The 14,003-nt window shown below is 37.2% G+C and overlaps 1 protein-coding gene across 3 annotated transcripts in view; it reads right to left on the reverse strand.

The window, feature by feature from the left end:
• Positions 1–6,181: 6,181 nt before the first annotated feature.
• LOC126298417 (succinate--CoA ligase [GDP-forming] subunit beta, mitochondrial) overlaps positions 6,182–14,003 on the reverse strand; it is an 81,445-nt gene continuing 73,623 nt past the window's right edge. For all 3 annotated transcript variants that reach the window (XM_049989741.1, XM_049989742.1, XM_049989743.1), the window contains exons 8-10: positions 12,768–12,902; positions 10,765–10,893; positions 6,182–6,477 (exon numbers count right to left, since the gene is read on the reverse strand). In XM_049989741.1, the coding sequence (XP_049845698.1) occupies positions 6,371–6,477; positions 10,765–10,893; positions 12,768–12,902 (371 nt within the window). In that variant the 3' untranslated portion in view covers positions 6,182–6,370. The remainder of the gene's footprint in view (positions 6,478–10,764; positions 10,894–12,767; positions 12,903–14,003) is intronic.

Raw genomic sequence — 14,003 nt, forward strand, 5'->3', positions numbered from 1 at the left:
TATGTCTCCTGATCTTCAAACTGCTGCTCAGCTGGTGTAGAACCAATATCAATCATGAGATTGCAACCCCCCCCCCCCCCCCCTCCCGAGACACTGACCACATTGGTCACTCAACAGAACTTCCAAGACTGGCTGGTAGCTGAGTGTCATCCATTGCTGGTAGCATAAGATGCTGTTCCTAACGACACATTGCACTGATAGTTCCTGTGGTAGCCTTGTGAAGAGGAGAAAGCTATGTTCACACATCTGTACTCAGCTGAACTTGACTGCCAATACTTTATTTGTGATTATAAACCATAATTTCAGTTTACAGATATATATTTTTATCATCACCTTTTTTATGTCTTCCAGTTACTCGATTTCTCTGATTTCATGCTTCTACAGTTGCTTGCCTGTATGTTCAACTGCAGTGCTCAACACTTTCACCACAGCCACTAGTTTCTTTGTTTTGGCCTGGATAGCTAAACATATTAAAAAATTATTACTTTCAGTCTGGTTCTTTCATCTAATTCTTAGATTTCTTGTTGCCTGCTTCTTGTCTACAACACACAACTTTCCTATGACAAGAAAAACAAATTTGCAATAGTCGGCATTAGCACCAAGAAATGCTGCTGCTGCTTCACACTCTCTCTCTCTCTCTCTCTCTCTCTCTCTCTCTCTCTCTCCCTCCCTTCCTCCCCACCCCCCTCTCCCTGTGTCTGTTTTCCCAAGAAATGATAGCATGGCAAAGTTCTTTGTTCATCATAAGCACTTTTTTTTATATATATGATTTCAATTCCACAACTAGTTGGAGTAACTGATACTTTATTAAATATTACTGTTTTAGAATTTTAGATACTAGTCATTAACTACAGTGGTGCCTGTCACTGAACATCATTTGGTAGAAGGACAGCATAATATATTGTTTGCATGTAAAAATGAAAATTGTCTGCTGTATACAGTTATCACTAAATCACTGCCTTTAGTTGGATCATTTTTGTTCCACATTTAAGACTATGACAGATACTGTTAGCACTTCTGCAATCAAGCCTGAGTATAGCTTGGAGCCCAAGTCCATGCCTGAGTATAGCTACAACCATGATATTCTAGATGCCAAGTCACGTTTTGCTCGAAAACTGGGCTCCTTTTGTATGAGAACATTGTACGTACATTTTTCTACCTGTCCCTTGACAAGTGCTGCCTCATGTAACCAATTTCTACAATTATTTCAAAAGAAGCAGCAGCAAATGCAACAACTGCTGTCACAACCGGCTGAGCCACTGAGATTCTATTGTCATCAGTTTCATGCATGTACTCATTAGCTTTTGGAGTTTGATGTAATTCTGCTACAAATGTGTCACGTTTATTGAGTGAGCAAGAAATTTTGGAAGCTCAAGAGGAAGAAGTCAATGATTCTGGATTGGATGGAGAAATATCTGAGCGGAAACAGTCTGGGAAAGCGTCACATTCAGGTAAACTGCAGTCTGCTACAACTTTTCATCAGTAATATTGTTGCTCCTATGATGAAGCAGAATCCAACACAGGTCCCCTGATTTGTTTGGAGAAGATGATACTATTTGCTGGCAAAGCAAGCAAGCATGAAAGAAACAGGTTAGTATTGCCCTGATTGCAACATACCTCTCTGCATGAAAGGATACTTCCAATTTTTCCATATAAAAGAGAATTACATGTGAAATTGCTCAGTAACTCACATCGCAATTTTTTTAGGATAATTATACTTTCTGTTACGATTGTTTTAAAGTTTGTTATCTATCAAAGAACTAAAGTAAATATGAAAAATAAATATTTCTTCAGTTTGTATTTCCCTTTAATATTTAGCAAACACATATGTGCCAGCAACTTTAAATAGTGGCGCAAATGGATGGTTTTCTGAGCCTGAAATTCTTCTAAGTGACTAGACTTTTAAGTGTTAATTAACATAATTAGCAAAAGTATTTTAAAATACCGTATTTTTTTCCTACAGAAAAGACTTTTTTATACTTCATGTATGAAAAGATGCATCCTGTAAGCAAACACCTCAGATTGTTACAACAGACAGTTTTAACTGGTGAACTATCTTCTTATCTGAGCAGAAGTAGGTAAAGCATTCATCAATCCAAAGCCTGCTTTAAGCATCAGACTGGTTTACTAAGCTTTGTTCTAATGAAACTGGTATCCATTGAGCTTCTTTCCTACAATTGACAGTGATAACTTAGCTAGTTACACAACCTGGCAGTACCACCCAGTGTCAGAGTTATATAGCTTACCTATTAGTGCACAACACCCAAAAGAGTAATGTAATGGGCTGTTGTATCTTCAGAGGAAGATCTGTTCATATTTGATTTGTAAAGTGTTTGTATTTGTTTTATTTGATAACCAAGCAAAATGTCATTGCATTGATTGTTCAGAACATTAGGTTTCTGTACAGTATGTGGACTTATTTGTGGTCTGCTATAAAAACATCACCTCTACACCTTGCAAACTTATTTGTGATATGGGTTTGGGTTTCCATAGCACCATACTGCAGATGAGTCCTGTTTCTTTTTCTCCATTTGATAAATCTTTTAGTGTTTTCAGACTAATTCTTTCTCAATGGAGCGGATTTATCGCTTGTTTGAATTGCATTTTCTTTACAATTTGTAATAAAATCAATAAATCAGAGGTGTTGTTAGAATTGTTTGCAATAAATGCTTATGACACTTATAAGCATCAGACAGCACGCAGCATTTATCACGATTGGCATGCAGCTAAAGTTTACTTGTATTTTTATATCTAGCACCACGTGTTGCGCAGACATTATATTCGCTGTCAATACTACGTATGTGCACAACATGAACTTAGCAGGTTACGCAAATGTATGTTTTCAGCTCTCAGCTCATATGTGCTTATAAACGTCTGCCTAGAGTGTTAGCGGCCTGCACTGGTGAGTGCAGCGAACGTCTTAAACACGATACCGTACAAGATATATAGTGAAAGCAAACAGGCTTTGCATTTTAGCATCAGTAACAAAAAGACATTATTATTATTATTATTATTATTATTATAAAATGGATAGCAGCTCTTGGTTTCTGCACAAGATTCTAAATGTTATACATACAGAAAAGTTTTTCATTTAAAAGTTTTGACTTCACTGATTATTTGGGCATCTTTTGATATCAAAATTTAACTTTGACAACAATTCTGTTTCAAACTGTATACACCACTTTACATTATATTCCACATCTCTGACAATGACACTTGGGTCATTTGCAAGTGGCTTACATTTTTGTATCATATGTCATGTTTACTGGTAGATCACTGTATGTAGTCACTAACGGACATAATGTAGTGCACTACTGGATTGTATTTGCACTACACACGCAATTGAAAACCATGTGTGCCACTACATATGTACTGGCTATATTTAGTGAAGTATGATGTGAAGCTTGAGGCTTGTGATAAGTGCTTGAAAAAGGCAGACAGCCGAAATTAATAGCACAGACAATAATAGGTTACAGCCTGCTTGGACCACGTTTTCATTCTTAGATCACTGATACATACCAAGAAAAGCAGTAGATCTACAACAGGATCATGCCCCCCCCCCCCTTGCCAACCTCAGGCCACTACGGCATAGCACCTCAAACACGTTCAAACATGTCCACTGTTTGTTGATACTTTGAGAGAGCTTTATGCTTCTTGTTTGTTGGATACAGGCTGAGCTTTTACACGCTTCCTTAAAACTCCAACATATGAAAAACACATGCACATGGTCAATGCTTTTGATAAATAAAAGAAGATACTTCTTATATGTAACTTGCTATTTACCCTTGCAACTACCTCAAACACAAAGGAAGAAATTGCTTTTCCTAGAGCTAAACCACATCTGTCAAAAGATTATGTGCACAGAGATATGCTATTGTGCCCTGATTCACTACCACCTGAAAAAAAGCTTCCAAGTCACTGGCAATGAGGAAATTGAGCTGCAGTTGTCTAAATGATCTCTTCCTTCATATGCATAAACTGATTTTATTAATGAGTGTTTTAAAATGGCCATGTCTGAATGACATTGTACAGGACACTGATTACCAGTATAGCCTTAATGTATGCTGTGTTAAACTGCATACGGCTGCTTAATATTTAATTATACACTGAAGAGCCAAAGAAACTGGTAAACCTGCCTAATATCTTGTAGGGCCCCCGTAAGCACACAGAAGTGCTGCAACACAACATGCCAGGGACTCTACTAATAATCTGCAGTAGAGCTGGAGGGAACTGACATCATGAATCCTGCAGGGCTGTCCACAAACCCATAAGAGTACCAGGGAGTGGAGATCTCTTCTAAACAGCACATTGCAAGGCAGCCCAGATATGCTCAATAATGTTCACATCTGGTGAGTTTGGTGGCCAGCGAAAGTGTTTAAACTCAGAAGAGTGTTCCTGGAGCCACTCCTTAGCAATTCTGGATGTGTGGGGTGTCACATTGTCCTGTTGGAATTGCCCAAGTCTGTTGCAAGGCACAATGGACATGAATGGATGCAGGTGATCAGACAGGATGCTTACATACATGTCACTTGTCAAGAGTCGAATATAGATGTATCTGAGGTCCCATATCACTCCAACTGCACACGCCCCACACCATTACGAGCATCCACCAGCTTGAACAGTCCCCTGCTGACATGCAGGGTCCATGGATTCATGAGGTTGTCCCCATACCCCTTCATGTCCATTCGCATGATACAATTTGAAACGAGACTCGTCTGACCAGGCAACATGTTTCCAGTCATCAACAGCCCAATGTTCATGTTGACAGGCCCTGGTGAGGCACAAATTTTTGTGTCATGCAGTCATCAGGGGTACACAAGTAGGCCTTCAGCTCCAAAATCCCATATTGGTGATGTTTCATTGAATGGTTTGCACACTGACACTTCTCAATAGCCCAGCATTGAAATCTGCAGCAATTTGCAGGAGGGTTACACTCCTGTCATGCTGAACAATTCTCTTCAATTGTCATTGGTCCCGTTCTTGCAGGATCTTTTTCTGGCCAAAGCGATGTTGAGGATTTGATGTTTTACTGGGTTCCTGATATCTCCGGTATACTTGTGAAATGGTGGTACGGGAAAAATCCCCTCTTCATCGTTACCTTGGCAATGCCGAGTCTCATCACTTGAGTGCCAACTACAACACAAAGTTCAAACTCACTCAATGTCGATAACCTGCCACTGTAGCAGCAGTGACCGACCTAACAACTGTGCCAGACTATTTGTTATCTTATATAGATGTTACCGATCGCAGTGCCGTATTCTGCCTGCTTGCATATCTCTATATTTGAATATGCATGCCTATACCAGAATGAGATTTTTCACTCTGCAGCAGTGATTGCGCTGATATGAAACTTCCTGGCAGATTAAAACTGTGTGTGGGACCGAGACTTGAACTCGGGGCCTTTGCCTTTCGCAGGCAAGTGTGGAATTGAAGCTGTGAGGACGAGACATGAGTCATGCTTGGGTAGCTCAGTCTGTAGAGCACTTGCCCATAAAAGACAAAGGTCCCAAGTTCGAGTCTCGGTCCAGTTTTAATCTTCCATGAAGTTTCATGCCTATACCAGTTTCTTTGGCACTTCAGTGTAGCAATGCAAGCCTTGCCTCTTCAGAGATTTAATAATCAATTTAATTTCTTCCTTTTCTTGTTCCCTGTTGCTGTAAAATCATTGTTGCAAATCAACAGAAGTTATATGTCCAGCATACCTGCATAAACCAATTTACAATTACCTTGTCAGTTATTGACAGGAAATGGTTATTAAATATTCTACAAAACATTGGGGGATCACTATAAGTTTCATTCTCCCACAAAAGAGAAGTAATATGCTAAACACCCAAATAAGTTTTTCACAATTGGCCATAAATTTTTAATTTTGTTCTGAGAGCTCCCTCTTCTCTTGGTGTAACGCAATGTTTTAATCTGTTTGGCAACATTCTTCAGCAATTTGAAATATTAGATGAAGTGAAATTCTGTAACTGGCCTCTGAGTGATTTTCAAATTATTTCCTCCAATATATTTTCTTTCAGACTGGAAATGAACCCACTAGTAACACACTAAAAGAAAAGAGAGATTATTATTTCAAAGGCATTTATGGCTTGTTGCAGTCTCCCTGAAAAAAAACAATACTGAAAAACTGTTACATGGTAGTGTTCTGAGACCTATCAAGGATAAAATAAAATTCTGATTATTTTTTCATAAAGTCTTTATTTTTATAAAAAGTCAATATCCCAAACAGTACATAATATAAATCATATTCTCATCATCCACAAACTCACAAAGATTATAGAAAAAATTGTACATAAACAACAGTTTGAAAGAACGTAAAAATATTCCTAAAAAAGTTTTTTCATCAGGCTTTGCAGATAATACTAAATCATATACTTGACGTAACTTTCACAGCAGCATCTTCTAAACTAGATGCCAGCTGTATTGGAAGACCTGACTCTCTCAGTATTTTCTTTGCCTCTTCAACATTTGTTCCTGCAACAGAAAATGTCAGTGTAATTTCTGAAGGTGTATTTTGAAATTATAGGAAGAGTGATGACTGTTCCAAAGTCTCCAGTCAAAAAGCTTTCAGTACTAAGAACATTGAACTATAACATCACAGTACTGAAGAGGTCTTGTACATGTGTCCTGGTAAAGTGTAACAACATTCCAAGTTCGTAACAGTATTTACTCTACAAAAGTGTGCAATAACAATGATGTGTAAACTTAATGCAGACCACTTTGCTGAAATCTCTTCAGTATCCTAGGTAATCTTACACTTGCATGACAATATACATATTCCCTAATGGTATTGGTGGCTAATAATTAAATTAAATTTAGGATAAATGCTGTAATTCACAACCACAGTAATAGATGCAAAAATAATTTCCACATGGACTATGCAACTAGTTTTTAGTTTAGAAAGGAGTTTTATAATCTGGTGCTATATCTATTACAGGTTATTGTTGGACATCGGGCAGGAAATTGAAAAATCTTCAAACATTCAAAAAAAAAAAAAAAAAAAAAAAAGTAGAAGATAATCTCACAGCCATTCCTAAAATTGAACAGTGTATTTGGACTCTGGGATGATAAACTGCAAACAAGCTCAGGAGTAGGGTGAAGCAAATGGTAATAACATTGAACAGTAACTGTAACAACATTCTAATCAAGAGTAATTTCTGAGTTGGATCTAAAAAAAAGGAGCAAGGTTACATGCAATGTTTACATTTCCCAAATATGGCAAGTATTTGGAAGCCAATGGAAATTCAATACCAAAAGTCACTATAAGAACTGCCGAACACTGTGGTATTGTAGAGGCACTGGTAAATGTGGAGTTAAATGTGTACAGCAGGGAGATATAAAACTAGTGCTGCACGTGACTAGGCATGCAATAAGAAATCTGTGAATAGGGTTCATCACACAAAAACTGGGTCTGGACTACAAAGATATAGAATAAGCAACATATCATTTAAATGGAGACAACGCTTCACACACTGATACTACACAAATTTCATGGATAGAAGGCAAGTCTTCCTTCAATTGTAGAGCCATTAGTTTTACACGACTTAATGTGGACAAAAGAAAAATGAAATTATTTGGTTATTAGATGACCAATGAATATGTATTATTCCATTAATCTCCCTGAATATTTCAGCCTTTAAGTCTTTCTTTTAGCCAATAAACATGTTAGATTAATAACTGTGACCTTTCACTGACCTACTGCGAGAACATTAATTGTATTTTTATAACAATGTACTGTTACTAGCCCATTATTTTGAGTCAAATTATGTTTTTGTATGTTTCTTTATATAAAAGCATATACAAGTTGGGTAACATATTAATACTTCTTGTTTGTTAAATAACTTTGAAAGCATGCAAAAATATTTTATGTAGAATCATTTTACAGTCTATCTTGATTGTGTGTTCTCTAAGTCTGCTTCAGAGTCTCCATTCTTCCAGAAACTCCCACATAAATTCCTGAAACACCTTGATAACACACTTGTATTGCCCACAGCAGTCATTTACAGGTCTAACTGCAAACCACTGAATTTAATGTCCCGCATTATCAGCACGACTGGATGAACAAAAAAACACACACACATCTCAAAAACTTACCACATAAGGCTCTCACACACAGAATGTTTCACACAGATACTACACGTTTACACAATTTTCTAAACAAATCATATGCATTATAATTTATCTACGATATGCAATACTATTTTCCAGAATGATTACACTAGTTTCCATAAAGAAATATCACAAAGTTCAAGTAATTTTTTAACTGCTTCAAGACAGAAAGCCCTCTTTGGTTGTTTGTCTAGTTTTTGGCAACTGGAGTCACTGAACAAAGCATGAAGAGGAAGGTTTCAGAGAGGCTCCTAAAATGCAGATTTTTTTCTCATCCATGACTGATGGTCCCTCATGTGGAATGAACAACTTTACTCTCAGTCTGAGATGTGAAAGCCTCTGGGTAGAGCCTGGATATTTCATTACATGGTGGTTATCTTTTCAGCGAGCTAAAGGTACACCTGGATTGACGGTGGTGCATTGGTATATGAGCACAAACAGCAGTTCTCCATAATACACAGGAGTTAGTCCACTGCCAGACACAGAACCACTTAGAAATATGGATACCATTTCTATCTTGAAGCTAAAAAGTTAAAAATGGTCTCCTTTTCAATTAAGTTCCAGTAAGTAGAAAAAAATTACATGAATGTATTATTCGCTTCATGTCACCATATTATCACGTAACAGTCATCTATGAATTCATTGTCATACCACATCAAGATTCATTTCTGAAAATGATATAAAGCTACTCACAGTCATTTCCTGTAACCTGATTATGCTAACATTCCAAGTGAAGTTGGCTGTGATCAAAGAAACCTGCATTTACTGCAATGTTATTTATTTACTGTGACAACTGAAAGTTTTTTCCAGAGCTTTATTTAAAGCTCCATCCCCCGCTTATTGTGAAATATTATATTTTGCTTTCTATTTCGAACTACATTGTAAACATTTAGGTACATCTCTTTTCTTATTTACATTGCCTGACAAAAGAAGTGAAGCACCTAGAGGGGGATGAGGAAATGAAATGAAACTTCATGGGTCAAGATGATATGTGGTGTTACAGTGATTACAAAATCAAGCCAAATTTACAAAGAACTCTGCAATATGAGCCCACTTATCAGTATGTTGATGTGTGCCCCTTTTGCCTGAATGCTTCCACTGATTCAGCTGGGAAGAGTGTCATAAAGCCATCCTATCCTCTCCTGAGGCAAGCTGGCCCACAACTGTTTTAACTGATTCTCAATATCTTGGATATTGGCACCGAGACAGAGTTGAAGCTCGAACTGGTCTCACACACCTTCCACAGGAAAGATCTGGGGATCTTGTTGGGCAGACAGTTCATAGAGACATATGCTGAATGTGAGGGTGCATTGCCTTTTGAAACAGGACACCATATACTTTTGCATGAGGAGTAACACATTAGGACATGGGATGTACTGTTATGCTATCAGAGTTTCCTCATTCACCACCAACTGTGACGTTGAGTCATACTCGATTATTTCCCAGACCATTACACCAGGAGTAACAGCCATGTGTGTTTCCAAAACATTGGAAGAATGAGACCTCTTCCTAGGCCACTGCCATACTCATGGACTATGTATCTGAGGTACTGCAAAACTGTGTATCATCGCTGAACACAAAGTGATGCCATTCATCAACAGTCCATGCTTTCTGGTCACTGTGTCACTCCAAATGCAGTAGTCTACACATGGGACAGTAATTCCCTAGTCTGACTGCTGATAAGTCTCTAGGCCTAACTGCCTGATCAAAGTTTAACATTATTTAAATAGCAAATGACCTCATTTTATTTCCAGATTTAACAACCCCACTTCACACATTATTTCATTCATCATTTCACACAATATTTACAAGGCAACCCTTAGTTTTACCAAGTGCAATGATTGTGAGCACCTAAATAATTATCCCCATGCAGTGGAACCATCCTACAGCCCATGATGTAATTTACTCAACATTTTCACTTGTCAAGCCCTCAAGTTGTTTTCCACAGATAACTCTATAGCCACCTCATGTACGTTTTTTGACTTCCCATGTCTATATTGCACATTTACCTCCCATTTTTCCTCTTTCTCTTCCAGTGTATATCCCTAGTTTACCTCCCATATTCTCCTACAGCATTTACTTAAATTTATCACTCCCTGACATTTACATTCCTCATCCCCCCCTATAGTGGCATCTGATTATAAATTTAACCCTGCTCCATCTGTTTTAAATTTGATAATATCAGCCAGGACAATGTAGCTGTGCAAGTGTGTGTGCATTCTATAGCTCTGAAGGATTCATCCAAAACTCAGCAACATCCTCACTGTCTTGTTTATGTGCCTTCCAATGAGTTAGAGCCTCTGTTATTTACCATGTTTTTACCTTTACTACTCCCATTATTTATAAAATGTTAAGGGGTCTACAAAATCTGCAATTTGTGGAACTTTTCTGATAGTGCTTCACATTTTCTTTGTCAATGAAAAGTTCTCTTCATTCTGATTGTGAATAATCTACCTGCCTTCATGCATACTAGATCAACTTATTCTTTTGTTATGCTAAAAGCAAAAAAAAGTTGAAAATATTATGAAATGATGCATTATTTTGTTTTTCATTGGCCTTATCTATCTTCATTATTTTAAATGACAACAGCAATGCCACTTTTCCTTCATTTTGCAGTTGTTTGTGTTTAACTTCATTAATTTCATCACTTACCTTCTAGACGCACAACCAAGGGAATACTCAGTTTGATGTTTCGTGATGCATTTACTATACCATTAGCAATTGTTGCACAGTTTACAATCCCACCAAACACGTTGACTAATATGGCTTTCACATTAGGATCTGCAATGAGATAAAAGGATATATACTATTTATGTATATATGCATAGATGTTTTTATTTCTCTTACATTTTAGTTGCTGTCTTAAATGAGTCTACATGGTGTTTTACACTCAAACAAGTAAGGAATAGCTGCAAACTTCTTATGTACACAGTTTCCTTTCATTCAAATTCATGATACAAGAGACACAGAACATGGAGAAGATCAATTTTCACTTACAGAAGTACAGTTCTCTTCAAATTCTTTCACCTGTTACAAGTAAAACTGATTCTTTGCAACGACAATTATTTTACACTCTTAATTTTCCATATTACTTAGAAAGATGCACTGAAATTATTTGTTGGAATGTTAATTGATGAGCCTTTTCTGAACTATGTGTACCATTTGTTATTAAGTAGGGGTCACCATCAATTTTGTAACATTCTGTAAAAGTTAACATTTTGGACAGCCCCATTACTGACATTTAAAGCTAGTGTTAGAATTTCTGGCATGCACTGACATACATTTGAAGTGCATCTGTACAAAAATGCAGAAGTGTATAGGAGTGCTTCCATCTGCCTTGACTGCAGAGGTTCCATCCTGTTTTTAAGTTGGTTGATTACGTCCAAGTTGTTTAGCTTTCATTGGAAATTTATGATTCAACTATGGATACTTATTTTCCTATTCCAAGCCTCATTTTTTTTCCATAAAACACCCAGACTAGATTCTTAAGTAAAATTAGAAGAAATGTATTTTAGCTTGGCATTACATACTGTCTGGCTATGTGAATGTGAGAACATTCCAATAATTTTTTCAAGATATTTAAGTTCTACATGCAGTAATCCTTAAGATTTATTAGGCAGTATATGCGATTGGTCTTCCCAGAGCTGGTTTTAGACCCAAGTGACACAAACCACTGCTTGTGGTGCAGAGTTGAGAGGGACGCCACAGGCACCATAACTGTAAGATTTCTGTACAGGGAATATCACAATTAGTAGATTAGTAGCAGATACAGGAGGTATCAAGCTGAGAATGATGTCGGAGTGCTCATGTGGACTGGGGAAAAGGCTAAATGATAAGTCACTTATGTGGAAAACTACTCTCTAACTGGTTTTGGTCGGCCAAGTGCATTCTGTAAATTAAAACTCTTGTCTCAGTTCATTAGGTTGCCTACTAATCATGGTCTTAATTTCTGCTAGGACAAATGCAGTCTTGCACAGAATGAGGAAAACTGTTTTGACCAGATGCACTTCATGATTTTCACAAATTGTAAGGATAAACTTCCCACCTATAAAAGGAAAGCTCTAGACTTAATAACCTCTCAATCTGACAAGCTATCTCAATGTTACTGACTATGGGGTCCAGTTCAGGGGCTATAACAAGAAACTTATTCTCTTCCACTTCTTTATAATAGCAAAAAGTTACATACCTAAAAAATTATTGTATAAAGTCATACCTGAGGCAATAGCTTGTATGACCTGGTGAGAGGAGAATAAACAGCAATAACGGAAAGAAATGGACCAACATTGATAGAGGACTATAATTATGATATTCTCCTGTAACTTTGCAAGTCACTGTCAAAATTCAGCTCCCATTTAACGTATTTGGCGAATGACTAGAAAACTCGGAATGAGTCAGGGGAAAAAATAGTATATCACGCACCTCACAGAGACAAAGCAACTGATAAAGAAAACAGATGGTACAGAATTTGCCCCCATGTCTTTGTACCTAGGTTTCTAGGTTCCATTGCTTGGAGTACATCCCATTCCTTATGTTACAGATCACAGTTTCATCAAGATTAGAGAAATATTCATCACATAACAGACTACCCTCAAGTACATAATGCATGTCGGCTGACAACTATCACCAATTCAGTCAGTGATTGTTTTACAACTAACCTGATGTCAGGATTTTGAAGGCTTCATATACTTGTTCTTCTCTCACACCACCTCCAACATCAAGGAAATTTGCAGGTTCTCCTCCATGCAGTTTAATTATATCCATTGTGGCCATTGCAAGTCCTGCTCCATTAACTGAGAAATTATTTAAAATTAACATTAAAAACATGACCTATAGAAATATCAGTAATGAAGTATCACAAATCTTAAACAACAATCATAAAGTACAATAAACAAAAATCCACACACTGAGAATAAAGCTGCTGTGACAGGGACAGATGATACGTTTTCTAAATTTTAAATTTTCATTTTCAGTGTCAATAAACATTTTGATCTTCAACATAAAAAAACCTGTCGTTTGTTGGAATACATATCTGTGCTTAACTTCTCCTCCCCTTCCTCCCTTTTACACAGTGTCCCAGTTTCTATGTAATCTCCAATAAATGGTTTAGCAAGATGTTCAGCCCCCCCCCCCCCCTTTCAATTTTAAAATTATTGTACAACCATTATCTGCATGTAAGTCAGTATCATAATCATTACTGTCAGTAGTAGCGGTAACATTGCTGCAATTTCTACTTAAAATTAGTGCTTCTATTTTCAGTCCCCCTGTATCAGCATTCCTACGTCCTACACCATGGGTGTTTGCCACCATACTTCTATTCAGTATTGTTTTGCACACATAACTAGTTACTGCCATCTTTATTTGTTCTTCATCAACTGGCTAATCTACCCTAACTTGGGTTTCTGAGTTAATTAACTTTCCCCTCCTCACCTTTACTTTTCTAAGGGAGTGAACTGACACTTATAGTCTGATCTTTAGTAATCAAATGATGACTATCAATTAACTTGAAGAGAACCTAAACTGCAACTTAGTGAGGAATAGGGGAACAAACCACAATAAATCACAACATCCAACTGAGTTGTTCATGCTGTGTAGCCTGTTAGTACCCATAAGGTAACAATGTAGCTGGCTTCCTTTATGGGGAATAAAAATAGACAGATTGCTTACTGATCTACATCATGAGATGAGTCACAGTTTGACATCTTCTTGACCAAATGGATTACAAATGACACAAAGACAAAGCTGATTGTTAAACAACAATATTGACTGGTGCCAAGGAATCTGCTTTTAATAAACTGTCACTCAACCATGAGAGTGATGACAATATTATCTGTATTGCTCATAGTTCCACATTAGGCAACCTCAAGCCTATGGCTCATGTCATATGGGGATGG

This window comes from Schistocerca gregaria, chromosome X, assembly GCF_023897955.1.
Source record: "Schistocerca gregaria isolate iqSchGreg1 chromosome X, iqSchGreg1.2, whole genome shotgun sequence".
Lineage (NCBI taxonomy): Eukaryota > Metazoa > Arthropoda > Insecta > Orthoptera > Acrididae > Schistocerca > Schistocerca gregaria.